The 23,669-nt window shown below is 47.1% G+C and overlaps 7 protein-coding genes across 8 annotated transcripts; 2 read left to right on the forward strand and 5 right to left on the reverse strand.

Annotated features, from left to right (window-relative positions):
• The first annotated feature begins 1,464 nt into the window (after nucleotides 1-1,464).
• TrAFT101_004468 (uncharacterized protein) lies at nucleotides 1,465-3,757 on the forward strand. The gene is made up of 5 exons (XM_024904781.2): nucleotides 1,465-1,899; nucleotides 1,964-2,770; nucleotides 2,831-2,956; nucleotides 3,012-3,220; nucleotides 3,287-3,757. The coding sequence occupies exons 1-5, from the start codon at nucleotides 1,485-1,487 to the stop codon at nucleotides 3,410-3,412; spliced, it is 1,683 nt and encodes a 560-aa protein (XP_024765737.2). The 5' UTR covers nucleotides 1,465-1,484; the 3' UTR covers nucleotides 3,413-3,757.
• TrAFT101_004469 (uncharacterized protein) lies at nucleotides 3,366-6,233 on the reverse strand. The gene is made up of 2 exons (XM_024910451.2): nucleotides 4,868-6,233; nucleotides 3,366-4,753 (listed from the first exon to the last, which is right to left on the reverse strand). Exons 1-2 carry the CDS (start codon nucleotides 5,338-5,340, stop codon nucleotides 4,045-4,047), a joined length of 1,182 nt encoding a protein of 393 aa, XP_024765736.1. The 5' UTR covers nucleotides 5,341-6,233; the 3' UTR covers nucleotides 3,366-4,044.
• A 4,036-nt stretch (nucleotides 6,234-10,269) lies between these two features.
• TrAFT101_004470 (uncharacterized protein) lies at nucleotides 10,270-11,980 on the reverse strand (the record flags this gene model as incomplete). Its single annotated transcript, XM_066127180.1, has 2 exons — nucleotides 10,270-11,441; nucleotides 11,496-11,980. 2 exons carry the CDS (start codon nucleotides 11,978-11,980, stop codon nucleotides 10,295-10,297), a joined length of 1,632 nt encoding a protein of 543 aa, XP_065983289.1. The 3' UTR covers nucleotides 10,270-10,294.
• A 413-nt stretch (nucleotides 11,981-12,393) lies between these two features.
• On the forward strand, nucleotides 12,394-13,275 carry TrAFT101_004471 (uncharacterized protein). The gene is made up of 2 exons (XM_024909219.2): nucleotides 12,394-12,803; nucleotides 12,868-13,275. Exons 1-2 carry the CDS (start codon nucleotides 12,434-12,436, stop codon nucleotides 13,149-13,151), a joined length of 654 nt encoding a protein of 217 aa, XP_024765731.2. The 5' UTR covers nucleotides 12,394-12,433; the 3' UTR covers nucleotides 13,152-13,275.
• Nucleotides 13,276-15,038: 1,763 nt separating this feature from the next.
• On the reverse strand, nucleotides 15,039-16,261 carry TrAFT101_004472 (uncharacterized protein). The gene is made up of 3 exons (XM_024910854.2): nucleotides 16,035-16,261; nucleotides 15,745-15,958; nucleotides 15,039-15,676 (listed from the first exon to the last, which is right to left on the reverse strand). The coding sequence occupies exons 1-3, from the start codon at nucleotides 16,207-16,209 to the stop codon at nucleotides 15,229-15,231; spliced, it is 837 nt and encodes a 278-aa protein (XP_024765730.1). The 5' UTR covers nucleotides 16,210-16,261; the 3' UTR covers nucleotides 15,039-15,228.
• Nucleotides 16,262-18,346: 2,085 nt separating this feature from the next.
• On the reverse strand, nucleotides 18,347-19,870 carry TrAFT101_004473 (uncharacterized protein). Its single transcript, XM_024907193.2, has one exon. It carries the CDS (start codon nucleotides 19,536-19,538, stop codon nucleotides 18,510-18,512), a length of 1,029 nt encoding a protein of 342 aa, XP_024765729.1. The 5' UTR covers nucleotides 19,539-19,870; the 3' UTR covers nucleotides 18,347-18,509.
• Nucleotides 19,871-21,842: 1,972 nt separating this feature from the next.
• Nucleotides 21,843-23,647, reverse strand: TrAFT101_004474 (uncharacterized protein). 2 transcript variants are annotated; one of them, XM_066127181.1, is made up of 2 exons: nucleotides 23,282-23,647; nucleotides 21,843-23,223 (listed from the first exon to the last, which is right to left on the reverse strand). In XM_066127181.1, the coding sequence occupies exons 1-2, from the start codon at nucleotides 23,535-23,537 to the stop codon at nucleotides 22,070-22,072; spliced, it is 1,410 nt and encodes a 469-aa protein (XP_065983290.1). In that variant the 5' UTR covers nucleotides 23,538-23,647; the 3' UTR covers nucleotides 21,843-22,069. The 2 variants fall into 2 exon arrangements, with proteins under 2 accessions (XP_065983290.1, XP_024765728.1); XM_024907192.2 differs by having other exon boundaries at nucleotides 21,843-23,647.
• Between the last annotated feature and the right edge of the window lie 22 nt (nucleotides 23,648-23,669).

Here is a 23,669-nt window from a genome sequence, read left to right on the forward strand (position 1 = left end):
CAATAAAAAATCTTTCATGACTGTGAATGGCTGAATTTTGGTTGGCTGCTGGGGATAAACGAATACCCACGTGGCCGAAATCGGCAGTTGGAGGCACGCCGTGGTTGTGGACTCGGTGTTGAACCGCACGTGTATTTTTGAATTCTTGTATCTTTAATCATGTGGTTCACAACTACATTGTGGCGTTAGAAGTGCCGCTGAATTGAAAATATTTCAAGCCGCGCCTTTCCGTTTTCCAAGATTAACTTTCGATCTTGGTATTCGGGCCGGTTACCGTAGAATGAAGAGCAATTAATGTCTGTATTTTAAGGCAGCAGCTAGTCTTCGAACTATACAAGAGATTGCATCCCGATACCTAATATATATGTATGCTACTAGACTAGGATTAAGGATGCAAAAATACAAAGAATAGCCCCCGTTGTAACACAAAGTGCATGACTCCTGGTTGAGAAGAGAGAGTTAAAGAGACACTCCTTCGGTCAACGGGGGAGTGCTGGCAGCAACTGACTGCATCTGCTCAACAAATTGTGCCAGTGTTTGGGCCTTATATTCTCCCCCGCCTCTTCTCGAAGGATTGCTGTGCTCGACTAGCCTCCGTGTCATCCTACCTTGAGCATCTCTATACTGATAGGGTACATGTACCTGTATTTAGCATACACATGTGTATCTTCCGTGTTGAGATTTATTTACTCACTTGGGATAAAATAAGCCCTTGAATTTAAATAAAACGATGATGGAGGGACCTGTAATGTCCATGTGCAACAGTCTTCAGCTACAGGCATGTCACTTGTTGGCAACGACACAGCATGAATCAGACAAGCTGTTGGCTACGCGTATAAACCCAAATTATAGCTCCCGTGTGTTTCCACAGCTAGCTCATGACGATCGTGTATCGATAGCTTCCGAGTCAGTTCCATATCCGTATATGATGTCACGCAGAGGATGCCGACGCTTTGATCATGAGTCAGGCTATCAGACAACGTCTTGGGTTGTGCGATGCACTGATTGGCGGAGCTGCGGTCTCTGTAATTCTTGGCCAACAGCTGATGCAATAAAAGGGAGAAGAGATAAACAGAGTGACGATAATTCACTAAGAATTATACACACATGTGCGGTTAATGCTATGAAGATCAATACATGTACATATACAACATGTAGTGATATTGAGACTGGATCCAGTCTACAGGCAGCATCGATGTCCCTCAGCTGTCGCTGCCTGCATCTCACCGAGATTCACGCCTCATGGCTCATGGCGGCCCCTGCCTTAGCCGCCTGCAAGGGACTTGTTCCCCTGTGTTTGGGGCCTTGTGACCACTGAGACACTCCCTATCAGCGGACCAGGGCCCCCGTTTAGGCCTAGCCGCAGCGTCCCAGGCACTGACCGCCCGCATCACTCAGTTGAACGGACGCTATCGGAGCTAAGCCAAGCCGGGCCGAGCTGAGCTACTGCTGCTGTATTACGGCGTGCATCATCTCTACAGCACATGAGCTTATCTCAGTTGACTCTTGTTCTCCCAGCTCCTCCATCATCGTCTCGTCTCTCTCCTCCATCTTGTCCCTTCCAATCGCCCTCACTCTCCTCTCCGCTCCGCTCACCATCTCCCGCACTCTCCTCCATAATCACCGCCACAATGGCTGTCCTGAGCCGATTGGCCCTCACGGCCTCGTTTGCTCTCGGCGCCTCGGCCGCTGGGCTCGGCGGATCCTGGCAGCAGAGCCCGCTGACGTCGCCCTCGTCGCTCTCATCGTCGCACGGCTCGAAGCCGCTGATTAGCACCGAGGCCCTGCAAGAGGCCATCAGCATCGACGCTCTCGTGAAGCGCGCCGAAAAGTTCTACAAGTTTGCCCAGACCTCGGAGGAGGACTACGGCCACCCGACCCGAGTCATTGGCAGTTCTGGTGAGTGCTCGGTCAGCCGGCCGGCAGCGGTTGTGACATCAGCTAAACAATTGCGCGATTCCAGGCCACGAGAGGACTCTCAACTACATTGTCAACACTCTGCTCGACCAAGGCGATTATTACAACATCTCTACCCAGGAATTCCCGGTGACGCTGAGCAATGTCTTCGAGTCCCAGCTTGTTCTCGGCAGCAGCGTATCGAAGAGTGCTGTTCCTATGGGCTTGACACCGGCAACCAAGGACAGAGAGCCTGTCCATGGCCAGTTGGTGCTCGTAAACAACGACGGCTGCCATGACTCCGATTACCCTGCCAACGTCAAGGGCAATATTGCCTTCATCCGCCGAGGAGCTTGCGCCTTTGGCGACAAGTCCATCGGGGCTGGAAAGGCGGGCGCCAAGGCTGCGGTCATCTACAATACCGACCCCGAGGAGCTCCACGGTACGCTGGGCGAGCCAACCAAATATCACGTTGCGACTTTCGGCATCGACGGTGTGGAGGGCAACGAGTTTGCCAAGAAGCTTGCCAAGGGCGAATCCGTCAGTTCAATTGCCTACATCGACGCCGAGGTCAAACAGATCCAGACGGTCAATGTCCTGGCGCAGACGGACGAGGGAGATCCAGACAACTGCGTCATGCTTGGTGGCCACAGTGACGGCGTTGCCGAGGGCCCCGGTATCAACGACGATGGCTCTGGCAGCATGTCTGTCCTCGAGGTTGCTGTCCAGCTGACCAAATTCAAGGTGAACAACTGCGTCCGCTTTGCCTGGTGGGCCGCCGAGGAGGAGGGTCTCCTGGGATCCGACTTTTACGCTGCCAGCCTGTCCGAGGAAGAGAACCAGAAAATTCGCCTCTTCATGGACTACGATATGAGTAAGTGGACCTTGAGAATAGGCTACGGTGAGGCAGTTACTGATTTTTTTTTTTTAATAGTGGCCAGCCCCAACTTTGCCTACCAAATCTACAACGCTACCAACGCAGAGAGTCCTGCCGGCTCCGAGGAACTGCGAGACCTCTACGTCGACTGGTACAAGTCCCAGGGTCTCAACTATACCTTTAGTATGTTTCCATTAGTCTCTCGTTCTAGCTTGATTGTTGTCTAACGTCTTGATAGTTCCCTTTGACGGCCGTAGCGACTACGACGGCTTCATCCGCGCCGGCATTCCTGCTGGTGGAATTGCCACTGGTGCGGAAGCTGTGAAGACAAAGGAGGAGGAAGAAATGTTTGGCGGCCATGCCGGACAGTGGCTTGACCCCTGCTACCACCAGATCTGCGACGACCTGGGCAACCTGAACCACACTGCATGGGAGGTGAACACCAAAGTAAGCTTCTTTCGAACAACTGTCATCAATTTTGAGTTTTTAACGTTGGCTAACTATTATACACAGCTTATTGCTCACTCTGTCGCTACCTACGCTCTTTCCTTTGAGGGATTCCCCAAGCGTGAGCAGGAGTCCAAGATTAGCTCCTACAGCGAGACGATCAAGCAGCACGGTCCCAAGGCAATCATGTAAACGGGAGTTTAATCTCATTTCGCGTCTTACTTACAAATGTGCGACTATATTCGAGGGGATAGAACAGGGCATGGGAGATTTGGATATTGTAATATTTTACTTGGCTACACGGTAGACTTGGTCGTAATAGCGGGCATACCTGAGAACTAATTCAAGTTATTGATAACTCATATACACACACAAAAAAAAAAGAAAGTTCCTTTGCCATCGAGTTTCATACCACTTTAATTCAGATTAGGAACGGTAAATTGCGGAAAACTGAGGAAGCAGAAAAAATATATAGATAGATGCAGATATATGTATAACGCAGAAAAAAGTATAAAAAGACAATTTCCAATGTTTCCCTCAATATGCGTTTTCCCCCTAACGCCGTTCGCTTTATTTCCAAATGATGGGGCTACAGTTAAAAAAAAAAATAGAGAAAATGAAAATGAAATGAATAATTTGTAGCATAGACAAACTGTGGGAGGAGAGGGATAAGTAGAAGATGGAAAGGGAGTTAACACTCTTTTTATCCCACTTCTTTATTTTTATCAATCGTATATGTGCCGTGGTGGTATAGGTGGTTCTCATTGCATCTTCTCTCGAGCCACTGCTTGCTCGTGGAAGCCGAAGCAGCTCATCCAGGATTGTCATTTGACCGTCTTTCTTCGAATACGGTGTTTGAGCGGGTTCTTGAACTTGATCATCTTCTTCAACCGCATGGGCTGCTCCGCGGGAGCCGTGCTCGCAGGAGCAATGGCCGAAGCATCCAGCGGCACTGGGGCAGTGTTGGGGGTCGTGTTCATGCCGGCGCTGCTTCCCGGCGGCAGAGCCACGACCGGCTTCTGGAGGATGACACGCAGCATCTTGCTGGTGCCCTGCTGGCCCGGATCGAGCTGCATGAGCTCAACGAGGTCATCGCTTACTCGCTGGGCGAAATCAAAGGTGTAGAATTCGTTATCACGGAGTTCGAGGGTAAGGACTGGGAGAGGAATCATGGAGAGAACGGGTATGTCGGCCAGGTTGTAGCCGGAGAAGATGGACCAGAGTCGAGGCTGGGGAGCAGCAACAGCAGCATCACCATCGGATGTGGGCTGCTGGCCTGACTGCCCCGACGTGGACGTTGCTGCTGAGGCTTCAGAGATGGACGAGGCTGAGGATGTGCGGTCGGCGGGTAGCCGCGGCGCATTCTGGGCTACGGGCGCATAGTTGGGGATTGCGCGCCGGGCCATGGATCGCGCGCCAAAGGAATCCCTCAGGCGGCGCATGCGGAGCGACAGGTCGCTGTTGGAGGAGAGCAATCTGGTCATTCGTCGCTCCAGGCCGAGCTTGCTATTCTGCGCATCTTGTTCGCCAGGACTGGATTTCCCATGTTAGCCTGCATGAAGCCAAAAATAGCATAGGGGCAAATAAATATATAATGGGCATTTTTTCTTCCTATAATATTACGCGGGAGGAAAGTGTCCTGCTTACCACTTTAGGATGGTCATCATCATGTTCATGGACAGGTTATGCCACCGTATCCTGGCCGACAAGCTCGACAGCTTCTGGGAATGCTGTGTGCACGAAGCGATTCGCGCGGACAGGTTTTCGCAAATCTCAATGGGCACAATGGCCTCTTGCAGGTCAGAGATGGCGAGAACGGCATCGGTCAGCGTGGCGATCAGGTCGTCGATGCTGATCCAAGTGGCCCGGTCGGGATAGGGCAGCTGGCCGGCCTCGAGGAGGGAGAAGTTCTTGTACAGAATGTGCACGGAGGAGCGGCACTGCTTGACTTCCTGCAGCGCCTTGTTGAGGATGGCTGTGTCACGGCCAGGGCTGGTGTTCATCTCGTAGAGCGAGTCGATGGTTTTGCCGCCAATGGCCAGCAGGCCAATGATGGCGGTGGTGACGCAGAGCTGCTCGAGGATGGGCACCGAGGCCGCGGGCGGAGGCGTCGTGGCCATGATGGTTCGCAGCAGACGTCTCCTCCGACGAGATGTAGGGATGGGATAGGGATATGGACGTGGGTGTAGGTGGGCGCAGGACGTGTATGGTATGCCGAGGCGCTGCCCCTTCGCTAATCTGCCACAAACGCGGAAGTCAATCGATATCGCCAAGCCACGATTGCTTGGCCCTGCTTGGCGCTTAGTGGCGAGCGGTGCTGTTATGTGACGTGATTGTGCGTCTGCAGTCTGGAGGTGGACGGCGGGCGTTTGCGACGGGGATGCGGTTCTGCGGCGGTGGTTGTGCTGTCCTCAACACGGTGGCAGCTTCAAGCCATCATCATGGCCTCGTGGTGTCCTTGTATGCACGCTCGGGTCCTGGATTTCGTCTGCCCCCGGTTTCGCTTGCTTCCTCGCCTCTGTATATGCGCGCGTCCTCGAATATATATCCCCGGCTATCTCTTCTCTTCTTTTTTTCGTCTTTGTTGATTTTCGCTCGGTTCAGATCGGTCGATGCAGCGGAGGTGAAGACGCTCGCTTCTGCTCGTATCGCGGGAGGCGAGGCCAAGTGTTGGAGGTGGCCAAAAAGGGCAGCAGCTCGCACGGCGACCGGAACGCAGAAATAGAGAGCGCTAACACGTCCGACGAAGAAGCTGCGCTGCAACGTTTTCCAGCAGCAACGCAGAGCGAGACAAGGACGGGCGAGCGAGAGAGGAGAGACTGGCTGCGGCACGACGGGACTGAGACACTCGAAAATGACGGGCGGCGGACCCCCGGCGGAATAAAAAGGACATGCGGCGGCGACAAACGCCAGACTGGACGAACGCAGCGATTGCTGGCCTGGGCGTGCGCACGGCAATGGGCCATTTGATCGTCTCTGCTCGAGTCGTTTTTTTTGTGGTTCCCCGCCTTGGAAAGCCTCCCTGGAGAGGCGTTTGGTTGACCACGGAAAATCGGCATCTCAGCATCTGGCATCTGCGAGCCTTGCGGGCCCTTCCGGCCGTATCATCCGAGTAGGCCCAGGCGATGGGCCAATCGCAGGCGCGCGCAGCTGCTTTGGGGGGCTGCTTAGGGGGGGACGAAAGCTTCCACGCTGCCGCTAGAGCACCGGGGGGGGGGCCCTTCAGTGAGCCTGAAGCGCTGCGACGTTTTGCTGGGCCGCTGAGCCACACCACACGAAGCGCTATCCCCCCCCAAAGCGTGCGCTGGCTGCTCGGCGAGACGTTGCCGATGGAAGCGGGTTTGCTGGATTGGGGGAGGGGCATACAGTGCGGGAGAAGGCGACGACGACGCAGAGTGTGGCCGTTGCCAGATTGGTCCTCGCAACTATCTGGTACGCGTTGATTGCATTGATGGCATAGCAAGAGGTATTTCGACATGTATCTCTGGATGCTTGACAGCGATGCTGTGGCTTGTATGAATAGTAGGTATTGCATTGAGAGACATGTCATAATCGTAACGTATCCATATAATGTAGGGATTCCAGACTCAGCAGCGCCCGCTGTGGCAGATTCATCTGCGACATGCAGTCAATGCGCCGCGCCCGCGCACTGTGGGCGCTGCAAAAAGTTGAAACGCTGCTGAGGCCATCAGCGCCAGACCCGGGTCAGATCAACTGCGCCAGCTGGGGGCGCTGGCTGGCTCTAGGGGCAGCTCCCGGCTGGCAGGTGCCGAGCAGCTCCGCAGTGGACGCCCATCGCAGCACGCTAAGCGGCGCAATGCAGCAGTCGCAGTGCTGGGGGGTTTCTGTTCCAGTACAAGCACGTACCAGCCACGGCACCGAGTCACAGCGGATGGTGGCTGTTGCTGCTTGGGCACTGTACATTGCTGGCCTTTGTCTTCCACTGCTGTGTCAAATATAGAGCTTTGACATGCTGTGTGTGCTACAGACATGAGCTGACATTTGCTTGTATGTCATGCACTGCTTCCCATGCTGGCAAACAACACATTCTGCTCAACCCAACAAAGCAAAGCAGAAGCAGCAGCAGAGAAAAGGAGAAGTACATAGTAGCTGACAGGTCTGGTTGTAAAAGCGATGGGACAGAGACAAACCAAGCAAGTTGTTGGGTGGAGGCGCGGCCTTGAGCCTGAACCCGACTGCGATACGAGGAAATCCCTCTTCTGGCCTATCAGGCGCCCGCCTGTCCAGCAAGGCCTGCACCTGCGTCACAATCAGCCTGTCAACTACTTGGAATGCATCGAGTGGTGATGCGGCCTCGATATCAGGGCAGGGCGCCTGTCACTCCTCATATCTGCTGGGAAGCACATCTTGGGTGCATCCAGATGTGGCTTGCTGCCGGCAGAGGATAAGACTGTGCTGCACTGTGCCCGTACTGGTGAATCGGGTGACGACAGCTTGAAGTGGCCCCTATTACTAAGAATTCCAAATACTTGCATGCAGCATACTACTAGGGTTGTAAAGAGCTTTTTAACGAGAAAAAAAAATTACGTCGATGATGGATAGCAGTAGCAGACCGTTTTGGCAAAATCCACATGGTTTATTTGCCATCACAGGGAGAGATATATTGCATTCAGACATGCACATAAAAGAAGATGCTAATTGAACCCTTGGAAATTACTATCACGGCACTCCTAATCCCAAACGACATGTACTGTACCTGCACCAACCGGTCCTCCGTGTCTCTGGCTCGCACTGTGCCGCCATTGTTCCGCCGCGCAAACTCCATATCAAAAACATCACCACACCAAGTCAAACAATCATCCCGTCCCTGCATAACGCCGGCGCAGCACGCTTCCTCTTCCAGCGGCCACTAGTACCATCTTGCTGCTATGTATTGCTATCGTATACCATTTCTTCCTTCTAACCGCCAGACTGCCTATTCACCAGCACGTAAGCTTCCACTCGCTCGCCGACATCGCTCTCGCCAGTACAGCCACCAGCGCAATATTTTTCCCCTTCGCCCATCAGCTGATGCTCCACCCATTGCTGGATATCGCGTTCTCTCTCTTTGGAGGAATCAAACCCAAAGTGCCGCTGGAATATGATGAGCAGCTCCTCTTCCACTCGGACCGCTCCCGCATCATCATCTTGTCCTCCACTTGATTCATCACAGCATATACCTTAACAGCAGCCGGAATACTGCCGCTATCCCGTCGGACCCGCTGTCTGCCTCCTCAAAAGTCAACCTTTTGCGTGCGTTGCAGCGCATGCAGTTGATTGGCTCGTCTTCTCTTTCGGGTACTGCTAGTAGCATCGCCGCAACTGTGTCCAGGTTGCCGTCGCCGTCTTGCCGTTTCGGGATATTGGCGGCACAATGCGTTTATCCACATCTCCGACGTTCCCTGTTTGATCGACGGAGACCGTTTGGGCTTTTTTTACTGATAGAGACTTGTTGCGCCCGCGTTATCACCTTTGTTCCAGCAACGAAACGCTTGGGCGAGACAGGCAAAAGCTCGGTGCCCAAACCTGACTTGAACTCTCCTATAGGAAGCTCTCTGGAGCAAATTATGCACACGACTTTGATCTGAGCAATGTTTGCTTCTACATATGATGTATCGTTGATATACTGACAGCCTGTAGGCCAGTCTTAGTCCTCGGGTACGCCTAGCACTGGTGGCCAGCGCACTGTTCTTCTTCCTGCACGGCCGCTTCTCGATGCTAGGCAGTCAGTTGCCTTGAACTAGCCCTACAAGTAACAGGTTTCAATTCGAGGGTTTCCAGGAACCCTTGGTCTTGATTTAATAACTCTGCATCTCTTGGCTGCCTTCTTCGACATGAAAGGAGGGGACACCTTCCGTGATACTACCAGAATCATGGGACTATTATGCCATGACTGGGCACCTTATCTGATCAACATGATTTTTATCACAATACTTGTGCCGTATATGTACCGAAACCTCAACGATGAATGCTCCGTCGATTTGCTGGGCTACCTATATTACACCGTCATGTTCAACAAGAGTCAATTCGACCGAGTTTGGACAGTGCGAACAACCCTGAGAGTGTAGTAGTTGGAATTTTGCGCGCTTGAATACACATAGACGCCTCCTCTCGCCACACTGCTCTGCGTCTCACCAACTGCTGCGAAGACAAAATCATGGTTCTATCATACCGGTCCATTCCACGTATTGAAGTTGTCGTTTCAAGGTCAAAAGCTTGCATGTGATTAGTACATACATTCTTACCTATAAGTGGCTTGTCCCTGCAGCTGCCAAGACAACGAACCGATCCTAGCCTATGCCAAGTCTTTGTTACCCGGATAGACCAATGACACTCTTGAGCAGTCGGCAGCCCCAGAGAGCCAAGTCTTCGGCATTACGCGGCTGAGACCCGCAAGAATGTCACAGTGGAGCAGCTTCTCGTGCCAACAACTGAACATTACATAAAGATTTCTAGCCTTGGGTCATGCCTGAGTGCTCGGCCCAAATCTAGTGTTTTCTTAAGATTGTGCGCAAAGGCAGCCTACTTAGAACCACAACTCTTCTCCGTGCATATTCTATTCCCTCCAACCAAGACTATGCCTCCATAGTGCTACTATAACTCGTATCTGGACGAACGCAGTTTGAACACAAATGACCTTTTCCAGTTCTCTTTTATAATGCTCGAGACTTTGTAGTTGTGGCAGCCATAGCTCCAACTAACCATGACACCGTTGTGTCTATACGATTCTAGGAAAGTTAATCTGGCACAATTACCACTACTCCTTAGTAATTGCTTCATATTACTGCAAATTGTTGGCTTTCTATCCAGACTGGTGATGCCGTCAGGGCCCAGAACCCGTATGTTTAGTGGCCTATTTGGTCGGTGGTTGTGGGTTGTCACAATGGGTGTATTCTGGGGCAGGCTGTTCCACGAGTAGATAGCATTTGAGCTGAGAAACCAAAGTGGCTCCAAGGGTTTGAGCAGCTCAGGGGAATAATTGTCGAGGGGAAGGTTTGCCGGCTCGTTTTTTTACGGCAGAACAAATAAGTTGAAATTATTATATATGAGCGCTTTTGAATACTGGCATTCGCACTAGTAAGCAAATACAAATCCACGATACGTGTCAACCGCCTCCTGCACCTTGTCTATGTACTTGTCATAGCCCCCCATGAACCAGAGCGCATGCCTCCCACTCTTAGGCTTTCTAACGGTGTTGTGATCGCTGAAGAGATAGGATTCTCCTTTATAATACACGGTTTGTTGTATGACTGCGTTGCATACTTTCACCCAGTCGTCTTCAGCTTGCTGAGTAGCATCTACAAGAACTGTCTTGTTGCCGCTTGCTGATGATTTCTCCTTCTTCATTGTTTCGGCTTTTGAGATTAGCTTTCCGATCATTTCTGCGTGGAATTCGGAATGTGATGGTATGTTGGCAAGTGATGATTGGGGTCCAATGACGAAGAAGAGGTTAGGGAAACCAGCTTTGAGGATTCCGAGGTATGAAGTCGACCCCTCGGCCCAATGCTCGCCTAATGTCGTCCCTTGAGGTCCAGTAATGTTTATATCAGCCCAGGTACCGTCAGACTCATAGCCGGTTGCATAAATGATCACATCCAGCTCGTACAGATTCTCCGTGGTTTGGATACCCTTTTCGGTAATTTCAACCAAAGGAGTCTTTTTGAAGTTGACAACATCCACGTTCTCTTGATTGAAGGCTTCATAATAGCCAGAACTGCAGACAGGTCTCTTGTCATACAAGGCTTCTGCTGGTGGCATGAGTTTCTCACGCTTCTCGGGATCTTGAACAATCTGGGCTATTTTTTTCCGTAAAAACTGACAAAGCTCCCTATTTGCCGCTTCGTTTGTCATGATGTCCGAAAATGTGTAGAAAGTAAAAGCCAAGCCCCACACAGAATTCCAAGCTGCCTCAAAGACTTTCTCTCGCTCCTCTGCGCTGACGCTGAAAGTTGTATAATCAGCAGAGACCGGGTCGAAGCCGGATCCGATCCCGCATCTCCGAACCTTTCTGAAGACATCCTCATAGTTTTTGTTAACCTTGTCTCTGTATTCAGCTGAGACAAGATCTTTATTGTTCGGAATCACGTATTGCGCCGAGCGTTGGAAAGATACCAACTGCTTCGCCTCTTTTGCCAAGCCGACTAGAATTGCAGCACCAGAAGAGCCAGTGCCGACGATTCCAACTCGCTTGCCTTTAAGGTCACGATTCTCAGGCCAAATTCTAACAACATTGAAGTCAGGAGGTGTTTTATCACTCATCGTAGGTAGAACTTACCCAGTGTGATATTGCTTCCCGGCAAACTTTTCTTGTCCAGGAATAGAAGGCCAAACGGTTTTATTAAAGCGTCCAGTAGCAAGGATCAAGTAGGTAGCCTTGAAGGTTTCTCCAGTAGATAGCAGAACAGTCCATGTGGAATCCGACTTATCAAAGGTGGCAGACTTCAGTTCAGAGGAGAATTGCATATGCTGCCTCAAGTTATGGCGCTCCACGACGTGATTCATGTAAGCCCGGGTCTCTTTCTGAGGCAGAACATGAGTTGGCCAGGGATAAGTTAGCAAGTCTTCTTTGTCCCAACTGTATCTATAGACTTCGCTAGGAGTGTCACTGGTGGCATTTGGCCATTGGTTCCAATACCAAACACCACCAACGTCAGGGGCCTTTTCAAAAAGTTTCACCGAGAGCCCAAGTTGGCGGAGTTGGTAAAGTTGGTTGATGCCAGCAAACCCGGCCCCAACGACAATAGCATCAAATGATAGCATGTTGTAAAGCAAAAAGCGGTTTACTTTAACGTTGGTTGCTTGATATTAAATATTTCTGATAGATGAATAGGTTACACAGGAATAGGGAGCAGTATATATATTCATAGAGGGGAACTACTTAACCGATTTTTCTAATGTCGGGTAATATTTGTCAGGTCGTACAATCAAGGACTTACGGATCAAAAGGATTCACAGGATTGAACGGAATTAGAGAGTTCAGAGTGACATAAGTGGGATAAGTGGGATAAGAGGAATAAGCGGAATGGAAGGAATAGGAGGAATCAGTGAGATGTCGGAAAAAATATCCATTGGGCCGCTGCAGTGCTTATTGTCATGAAATATCTTATATATAATCTAATGACAACTTCCATTAGTTTCCCTTTTCCCATCGTATGATTTTCTCAAACTAAAATTAGACTCCATCCAATAATTAATCAACAAAAACAACATTTTATGATGAAGCTTTACATTGGTAACGACACTTGCTCACGAGCTCCTCATCTGGTGGCCAATGAGCTTGGCATTAAACATGAACTTGTTTTTGTTGACGTTTCCACCAAAAGTACGTCAAATGGAGAGGACTTTTCAGCAATAAACCCCCTCCTTTATATTCCTGCTCTAAAACTTGACAACGATAATCACGATGTAATCTCTGAGGCTATTATTATCTCTTCCTACTTGGCCGACCAGTACCCAGAATCTGGCATGCTTCCGCCACCTGGCACATTGGAACGCGTTAAAGCAGACCAGTTCCTCGTTCAACTTACAACCGAAATTGCGCAGAAGCATATCCCACTTATTCTCAAACTGATGACTGAACAAGGTATCTATTTCAGCCCCAACAAATCGTACATCACTTATTGTTCGCAAACTAATGCCTGAGATAGGTACTCAGGTCAACACCAACAGGCTTCTGAGAGCATATCAGCTCTTGGATGATCGCCTTGCGGACAAGCGCTCCTACTTATTTGGTGAAACCTTTACTGTAGCCGACGCGTATGTCTGGGGCACTTTTTGGAACAACCGCTCTGGTGTGAATCTTGATCACATGAATAATTTAGCAGCATGGAAGGCTCGCGTGGATGCCCGGCCAGCTGCAATTAAAACGCTGAAGGAGGAGGCTGAGATGGTGGCGATTTATAAAGCCCGAATTGAAGCTCAAAGCAGTTAAAAGGAAGACTGGGGGAAGCCAAAAGTTGTATTGCGAGGAATTCATCAAATCTCCACAAGCAATACAGACATACCGCTATAGAATCGAGCGTTAGTTTTAGACTTGGAATTGCTAGTTAGGGAAGAGTAACAATAATTCGAAATTATGTTTATTTGAAATGCTATTATGTTATCCAAGTTTGTCTTATTGAAGACATCCACTTAATCAATGGCTTGAAGACGGCCATTGGTGATGAGTCTATGTCCATGGTCATGTTGATCCTATCTAGAGAGTCGTCCGAATCAACAGCCTTTCGAGAATTCATAAGCAATCCTTTCGGACAAATGGTCTCTAAGTTAATACCTGAGCTGAGAGCCCGGAATCATTGAATCCTATAATCAAGTCGTACCATCTTTTTATTGTTATCAGAATGTGTGAGAATTTAGCTGGGACTGCATGCAGATCGATGAATCGCCCAGCCAATAGCTGCAAATCTGCGCATCATCCTTGCATATTCTGTGACAGTTTCCTGGAGACACTATGTATGTACAGAGCTATTAATGCCTGCATTTTCATGGATAAAATTTCCTTGATTTTCGGCTTCTAGAAGAAGGGAATTAAGATCCGGATGCTTCAAGAAAGAAGGTTTTTCTTTGGGATCGGAATGCTTACAAATTGTTATCATCTTTGGTGTATATAGCGCGATAGTCTCAGCTCATCCTCATGACAGCCAATCATAGCCTGAGAATTCCTCAGCGCCGCAATTTTCGTCGCAGGTAATCTTATATTTCCCGTCCTCTGGCAATAACCGGGGCCGGTACGGCGTTTTACGCTGCTCGGCGTCTTCCTTCAGCGATCATATGCAGCAGTATTATTTGCATATAGCTTACGAACTAGAATCCTTCTATTTTCCTTCGGATACACCGTGCCCGATATGGCAAGCTGTACGACAAGACTTTAACGGCAAGGTTAGACGCCATGGAGAAAAATTGTCTTACAGAGCTTGGAATCTGAAAATTACCCGAGGTCCAATTCGTGAATTAATTTGCCAGGGGATAAGATCGGGATTACGGGTTCTTTCGAAAAAAGGGGGATAGTTCCTATAGGGATACCAACTTCCATTTACGAGATATTGCTCGGGCTCTCGGGTTCTAAACCTAGTTCCCTCCCAACAGTCATGCAAGCAATCAAGCAGTATTGTGGAAAAACATTATCCGTGCCTCAGGAACGGTTTCTCTTGAGTAAAGTGGATAATCGGAATTACGTTAAGAATAAACTATGAACAGGGATGCGTAGTAAGCAGGAAGTCAGGAAAGCCAAGAGTCTTGAAACGGACTTGTCCGAGGAAAGAAGTCAAATAGTGTACATGGATGAAACCAGTTTTTTAAGGTACGAAAGCAAAGGCCCAATAGCAAATGAAGCAAAGGAAATAGGACTTTAAACGGACTTTTTACATCAAACCGGCATTTGCTCCATAGTTACTTCGCAATTTTTTTTATCGCTTTAACCACCTTTTCGCTTACCTTTTGCTGGTGACCAAAACAATTACCTATTCATCTCAAGGAGAAATACTTGTTGATAGTTTACTTACCTAGCGCGGGAATCCGTAATAGTTGAGCTCAGCCTATAGAGAACTAGCGGTCAGCGGTCGATCCTCCTCTCCCCAGTGCCGGATTAGTATTTCAATTTTTCGGGACCGAGTATTCTCGTATCCTTGAGTTTGTCCTAACCTGTTATATCATTACCCTGTATTAATCTCAACCCTATGCTGTTGCAATTTTAGGTGGTGTTGCACATGTTAAAATAAACAGTGTAGTATGCAGTATATTCAAGTGACAACAAACAAAAAGAAGAGACAATTTAGAAACAATAAAGTCAAATTTGGCAATTTGATACTCGACGATAGTAACGCTCATTTCGAGATTGTATTTCACAACGTATGATTGTGACTATAATAAACATGAATGTATGCAGTGAATACTAGCAAATTGCCTTGTCTATATTGACTAATATAATCGTTTAAAATGCAAATCCAACTCCTATCCGAAAACCAATATATAACAATAACGAATATACAGATTTCTAGATTCCAAATTTTTCACAGCTCCAAGTGCTGGCGGCACTGCTCTTCGTTGCACTGCTCTTTGGAGGCTGCTGCTGAAGAACCTGCTGGCGACGACGGCGTCACTGCTGGATAGAGATCGCACTCAGAATCCTCAGCCTGAGGGCAATCGCTTGTCAGACAGGTCGACTGCAGTTGCGGCCCTTGAGTCTTTACAATTGATGTAGGCGGACCACAGCGAACGGCGAACACGTCATAGAGATGGTCGCCGAAGACCTTGCCGTCCGCAGCGGAAAAGCCCAATGATTCAGCGGCGAGTACATGTTGGTCGATGAAATATTTGTTCTGGGCGAAGTTCAGGTCCATGAATTTGTGGACTTGGTACATTGATGCGGCACCGGCGTAGGCAGGGAAGGCGGGATATCCTTGATAAGTGCAGCCGATGAGGGTGCCGAAGTATTGGTGGAGGTGAGTGACGAGGAAGCTTGAGAGCTGAGTCAGCGCATACAGAATTTTGCCATAACCGTTGAGAGTCATTGGATTAATACGCACTATTGGTTTGAAGTCTCGTCATCGGCGGGCTTGTTGTGTAAGAGAGGCGCCGGGCCGCCGCCGTCGAGAAAGTTGATAGACACTCCTTGGGGGTCTCCTCTGTTCGTTGTGGCGTACTCGCCGCTGAAGTAAGGAAGAAGATTGACGTTTTCACCATTGACTACTGCGGGCGCGAGCAGGCCTGGCACTGCGATGCCAACGTTGGGGGTTGTATCTAAAAAGGATACTAAGTTAGAGACGAGTGAACTATATCGTGTTATCAAAGCGTGCAGTTTGGGAATTCAACGTACAGTTTCCAAGAATCACCGTGTGGACGAGAAGAGTGACCAAGAGAGCCTGATTCTCTGGCGTATTTTCTTTGCCAAGAAGGGTCTTGGTATAGTAGTCACACATTGATACATCGGCTGGTCGCTCAGCGTTTGCTGCCGCCGCAGTTAACGCAAGTAGAACGTTTGAGAGTCTCATCTTGCCTCTTTCTCAAGCAGACCAATTTTTCCAAGACAGCTTCGATGATGAAGAATGATTCACAGCCCGCTTTGGAGTACAGCACGGCCATATTAGTCTATATAGTAGTAGCATACACGGAAATAGGTTATCCTTGCCGGTTCAGCTTATCCCCATCCTTCCTCCTCAACTTTGTCCCCTGTCTGATAGACACCACGCTAGTGCTAATAAATAGGACGCTAGTACCGTTATACGTCATGGTTGTGGCTAATGCAGCTTACAGCATTTAACTAAATGAAGTCGTATATTAGTTAATACATCAAATATGACGCTCTTATACCGGAATATAAAATGCAGGTTGGAACTATATTGAATTTGTGTTTCAGGATTTATATATACATATATGGCTTTTGTACATTGGTGTATATACTTTATAGGCTTGTAATATATTAACAAGAAATATACCATTGCCAAGTTTATGTAATAACTATCGTCGTATTTATAAGTAAGCACTATGTTAGCGGTGCGTATGGTTACCAGGCCCTAAGTAGCGTTGTACCCTACCTATTGTGTTCTTCACGCCTTTTAAATAGCAGACATAAGTCGTAGGATCTACCTAGCTTACGTATATGTGCCCTCGAGTTCCTTCACTAAGCCAATTATATAAAACCTGTTGTACGCCATGGTCATCAAGCAGCTGCGAGCCCAGCCTAATTCAGGTAGTGCCCGCCGCTAGCGCTCAGCTAGGCATATTTTGTTTATCTCTGGCGGGGTTTTACCTTTTCTTATAACAAATCCTGGCCTAATAAAGCCTCCATAAATTCCGTTTCAGTCGTTGATTACTTTAATATCCCACTGCGGTTTCTCCACTATACTCTGAATCCTACTGGATGATCTTTAACTATTCATACTATGTTTTTTATTAGTTTCTAGAAATGCTTACATTTCTTAAACTTTTCAGTTAATAAAGGTAAGAAAGTGTTAATATTATATTTAGCAGTATTATATGCAATTATTATTTAATTTTATTTATAATTGCTTATTAATCTTCATATTTTAACCCTGTCAAGAAATTTGTCTTAATTATAACTGAATTAACATGAAGAAAGCATTCAATTTAAAACATCAAATAAAATTAATTAAACTATTTTATAAAGCCACTGCTGTAGATCAAGCACTGCACTTAGGGCTGGACAAGCTTTGTGTTTGCTAGCTTTGCAGCCGACCGGAATCTGGATTATTAAATCTGTTGATAAGCTACTAAATTAGTGGCTGTGACTTGCTTCCTCCTTTTTTTAAGGTTGTTTTTTCTTCCTTTTAGCATATTGACCCGGGAAAGGATCGTGTATGCTTTGAAGCCGACATAAGCCAGGCTGAGTAAGTGAGTTCGTGAATAAGTATAGCGTAATGCGCATAATACTACGGCGTACCGTTGTATATATCCGAAAGACAAGGTCGGCAAGCGTATTACTTCATTAAGATGTTGGATGAGGAATGCGCACCGGGCAGATCTAGCTGGAGAAATCTCGGCTTTCCAGTCAGGCTGTGTGGTATTGACTGCTTATCCCAAGGATCTGGTATAAATCGACTCCACAATGCTACCACTTAATCCCATCTTTGTCTGTCTCGGATGTTCACTTACAAATACACCAGGGCCGTTTCAAAATTTCCATATCTAGTAAAAGACTCCATCATGTACTTAGAACATAATGATTAGCATCAATTATTTCACTCGTTTTTTTATTTGTATTATGTAACAAGGTTCTAATAAAAGAGAAAGACTATTCAAGTACTAGAATAATCACACAAAAGAAAGAAAGAAAGAACGAAAGAATACATAGATACATATTATATATCTAGTATAATTTTAAGCCCAATATGAGTCATGATATTCCCCGATGCAAATTTATCTGTGTGGAGCTTCATTCTTCTTAACGATTTTATTTCGCAGGTTATAAGTGCGGCAAAAGCTGCGGCAAACTACCCGATATCCCCCGGAGGTTGTTGTTTCAGCTATCCTAAAATCCCAATGAAACTATATTTTATTTGCCGTTTCTAGAAAACAGTAGCCACATGGGTAATATATTCAGGTTGCATCCTAGATACTCTATCAAACGAGCGAGCAGTCACACGAGTGTGACACTATGCAATCTGCAGTGGCGGGAAGCTTCACATTCACATGTCAGCTTCCTTGACAAATTTTCTATACTAAAGGCACAGTTGTATACATGAAACGGAAATGTAAGTATAGGAAAACAAGTAACTTGGGTAACCGATGGATAACCTTGCTTGCTTGCTACTACCATGCACTACTACTAGTACTACATCTTTCCTGGCCAGCACGCATGCGCATTCTCCTTCCGCCATACGGGGTCATGAGCCAGAACAATTTCCACTTTGTGGCCTTGAGCTTCTTGGCTCTTCGCAAAAGCTACTACTTTATCCAAAGTCCCCCGTGCCTCTGCTGTATCGACGTGGATACTCCGCTGCCCACCGCGTCCGTCATCATACAGTCCTATATTCTTTTCTCCCGTGATCAGGCGCCTGTCATGGCAGCAGTCTGCAGCGAGATAAACCCATCTTTTTTCACCAAGACGGGCGAGCAAGTTCACATGCCCATAAATGTGGCCGGGCGAGTCAATGACATAGAGACTACCATCGCCAAAGAAATCTAGGGTATTTGGAAATTCGCCTAGAGGTTTCCATGACCATGAAGACACCGCGGCCGGTGGCTTGACTTGGCTATTTGACGGTACTGGCGTGTGCTTTGGAGCATATGGCTCGTTTCCATAAGTGCCTGTGCGAGACACCGGTGGGAACTCAATGGTGCGGAGCGCAGGTAGCTCATCGTCAATATAGAAGTCGCCAGAACATAATGGTCCGGCACCATTTTTGAATAGGTCCAGAGTTCCAGATCCCACAGCAAAAGTTGCAGTGGGGAAATCTGATGGCGTCCCTATATGATCGAAGTGAGCGTGGCTAATGATTATATAGTTAATATCCTTGGTCGGATCCAAAAGAACGCCGCTTTGAGCTCCCGGGGCACCAGCAACGCCATTGCGGAGGCTTTGAGCGCAGTCGGTGTCAGTTGATATCGGCTCCCAGACTTCAAGACGCTTTTTCTGCGCAGGAGAATACTCCAGATCGCGCTTCATACCAAGGTCAAAGACAAGATTGGCCACACTGCCATCGGGAGACGGGTGCCGAATGAGGAATGAGAGAGAAGGAACAAGATTTTTCTTCACTGGGTCGGCATCGCTCACAAACATGTGCTCTGGCAGAGAAAGATGGCCAGCATCCAGAGCCGAGATCGTAACAAAGACAGGTGAGCTATCAGAAGCTGCCGCCATGTTGAACTCAGGGAGAAGGAATAAGCTTATATCAATTAGAGTCAATTATGTCTAGAACAGAGTTGTGCCAAGTTTCTGAGGCTTTGTGTCCGAATTAACGTGTAAAGCGCGCCCTATTGACTACCTTCGTAAGTTCGTAGCCTGATCCCCTCATTCCCCCACTTTATCGAACAATCACGATCAAACCATTGTGCGTTCGTCTGCATTAAATGATATCATGATGATCCCACCGTTCAAAAAGTGTCAATTGCGCTGTCAATAACCAGTTCCGAGTTATATGAAGTTCTATCAAGGCAGTTTTATATTAGACGTAGAGCTTCGGAGGCAGTTAGATGTTTTCTCACTCTGGTGAGGTGAATGGTTGCAGTGGCTTACTAGTGTGTTCAATATGGCTAATAAACGACCCAAGCCCAGTAGAGACCTGCCGTGATGCGATATTACTAATGGCCGTTTACTATGGTGCTTTGAACAAGACAGTCATCCACACTCATGTTACTTTTACATGCATTTGCCAGCATGTACTTTCGCTTTGGTATCGCCTACTATTGAGCAATATGCAGTATAATTTTGCAGGTCTTACGCAAGCGTCCACTCTCACAACTTGGTGGCTTTATCAATCATGCTTCTTTAGGTATCTATACATGCATAAAAGCCTGTCTTTGAACAAACATGATTCCTTTGTATCAATTTCGGTCAGAAAAAAGTCTGTCCAATTCGCGTAACGTAATAATTTGAATTCATTTTGCCTTTGTATAATACCATTTTCAACGCGAGGGGCGGGGCTCCAGCATATCTCCATAGGACCTGCATGCAAGATACCCGCTGTGTGTCGCCCGGGAGCGGTATCTTGGAACGTGGTCTCCTTGAAAACAAGCAATCTGACGAGAATCGGCGCTAGAGTTAGATTTTATTATACGGCTACATATGTGCTTTATTTTATTTCCTTTAATCTTTAGTTATCTCTGAGATTGGCCGTCAATGTTGCACCAAGCTGCAAGACACTTGACTAAGCGTGTCGACAGGATCGTCATCCAATACACTAATCACGATTAATCATCACATACGTTTAAATCTTCATACAGAGTAGGTATATGCAGAGATGCAATTCTACTAAAGGCGTGTTCTGAATATACAGTACAATACTGGAGCTGTTACCTATATTATTCGGGTCTTTGTTGCATCCATGGAGTAGGAATTCCACTGGCCAGCTACCTATTCAAGGATTATTAATAAGCGCTAAAATCTCATATAAGCTTATAAAGTTACAACGCTAGTACTAGCATTAAGCAATTATAAAAGTATCAGAAAAAGATATACTAATAAATTATATAATTAATAATTATATATATTATAAAACAATACTAAAAGGGTTTTATAAACAAATGTATCTAAATTAGAAGTATATATTTCCTTTTAAATTACACTTAAAGTTTAAAACTTTTTGTATATTATGTTTTAACAATTGATATAGAGCATTTAAAATGTATTTATTCTACATATTTAAAAATTAATTTTAACAATACCTAGCAAATATTACAAATAAAACATCAACTTGCTTATAAATACAGTGTTTAATTGAAAAGAAAGATGAAGTTTTCATTTACCATTTTTAAATGCAAGGCTTAGCTGCTGTTCCCGAACTCGGAATTACAGTAGAGATACCGCAGACTTTAGTCATATACACCATGGTTTTATTCAGCTTAAGAATCCTTCCATACAGCCTTACTGAGCTGATTATTTGCTCATATATTACATGGTGAAACACGAGTGGAATTTAGGTGAATAACAACAAAATAAAACACTTTGAACATGAACGCCGAGCAAGAATAGAGAAATGAGATGTATTAAAGAAGATAATAAAAAGAGGAATTTGTATAGATTAGAAGCGTCTTAGTTTGCGATTAATTATCACATTCGAGGCCGCATGTATGCCGAGAGGTTGCTATAGTGGGACTACTTTTGTACTCCAGCAATGGCACATATTCAATTCTAATCATTAGTCGTTATGAGTCGTTGATGTCTCATTGAGTATATCATTATCAACATCTTCGATGTAGAGAGCATATGCAGGGGAATGATGGCTGTTGTTGTTGGTGTAATAGCTTGGGCTTGTGATGCGCTAGCCTGACACAGATCCTTTACCACTTCCTCTTCTTCCATAAAGGTCCCATTTATTAATATAGACCTATTGATTGGTCAGTCTCATAAGTCTAAACAAAAAAAAAACGAAGAAAGAGTTGCGGATACTTGACTAGACCCATGTCTTCGGCCCATCTTATCCGACGGCTCAATCTCAATTTCCCGGTGATGCTTCTTTCTCATCCATTTTTATCCCTGAAACAGCTTCCCTACGAGTTGTTGGATTCAAGGATGCGAAGATGGTTACCAGATGACAACTACGTCAAAATAGCCTCGTCTCAAAGATATATATTGGTATCGCTGTATAAATCCAATTGTCGCTATTCATGTTTCATGCCATCAATCTATGCTTTTCTAACCCCCGTCATATTTCAGTCCAGGCATCATCCAGCTCACTTCAGCAGCCCTTTGTAGCCATGCCACACCAAAACAATAAGAGCAGCAAAGAACGACGTTGCACCCGTTAAAATGACCATGGGCTCATACTTGTTGCCCGCAAAATGCTCCTGAACAATCTCCCTCGGCGCCATCAACGCCGCACTCAGTGGTCCAACCAAGATGTTTCCCACGCCCATCAAAAAGACAAATATCGCATAAGTAGCAAACACGGTCGATGGATCATCGCTGACCGCGCGACCCATCGCCACGCGCATAGTTCCGAAGCCAAAAGCAAAGAAGCCGTAAATGAAGCTGAATACAGCCAAAAGCGGCAGCGACTTTGCCAGGCCCCAGAATGTGAAGGATGCTGTCGCCGCAAATGCACAGCATATCGTCATTAACAAGCCTACGTGGAGGTTTTTGTCTGAGAGGTAGCCAAATGCAAACTGTCCGAGAACCTGCGCAATGGACATTAGAGATACCAGCAAGGCGCCCTTGATGGAGGAAATGTCAAAGATGGAGGCGTAAGATGGCAAGAAGACAACGGGAAAGAAGAAGCCAATTCCCTGAACAAGAACCGCAGAGCCGTATATCCAAAAGAGGGGCTGCTTCAAGAAGTCCCAGTTGATTCTCGCCAGATTGGCTTGATCTGAAGCCGGCAATCGAGCCTTGAAAAGCGGCAGCAACGGAGCAGTCAAAATGGTCATGGCGACTGCGCAAGCCCGCAGCGTGACCTTGTATCCATACCGTCTGAGAAGAGCATCAAGGATAAAAGGCAGAACAGCGCCCGTCGCGCCCGACGATGCAGATATAAGACCGAATGCCATGCCCTTTCGCGCCACCCACCATTCGTTTACCATGCTTACGATGGGCATGGAGATGAGCACGAATCCAAGGCCGTAGAGAGCTCCTTGCGTGGCGATGAGTCCGCTGACGGAATTTGTGAAGGAGGCAGTCAAGAGACCTGTTATGCTCAAAACCCATCCAAGGTAAATCTGGTGGCGCTGGTATTTGGGAAACTTCCTCGCTAGCATTGCTGAAAAGGGCGATCCAAAGTAATAGAAGCCCGTTGATAAGACTCCAACGACGGGAATCCGGACGGCATCGTCCTTGAACTCGGGCACAGTGGAATAGTATCTCTGAAAGACACCAAAACAGCCAGGAAAGCCTATTTGTCTCATGATCAGATGGCCGTTTACGAAAATCTCATGGTCGATGCAATTTACCCCAAAATAATGCATCGAAAGCAAATGCGCCGAGAAGCGTACACCAGGCATCTCGGCCGCGATCAACGGGCTTCAACTCTTGAGCGACATGATCAGATATTTCACTCTGATTTCGGGAATATAGCTGCGATAGTTCGCCTTGTGAGAGCCCTCTTTCAACCTCCTGGTCTCGTTTGGTTATTTCATTGTAATTTTGGGAATGCCGCCGTGACGATAGCTCGTATTCCACTGTGAGAGTCGTTTCAGTTGCACTCATGGCTCCAATTGACACCAATTGAATCAGCCAGCTAACAAACAAACACAACAATGCTACTGTCAAAAATGACAAGCAAAGAGAACCAAGATAATTTCCTCCAAGTCCGGTGCTTCAACGCCATTCATATCAAAT

The sequence above is a fragment of the Trichoderma asperellum genome, chromosome 2 (genome assembly GCF_020647865.1).
Source record: "Trichoderma asperellum chromosome 2, complete sequence".
NCBI classification, from domain to species: Eukaryota; Fungi; Ascomycota; class Sordariomycetes; order Hypocreales; family Hypocreaceae; genus Trichoderma; species Trichoderma asperellum.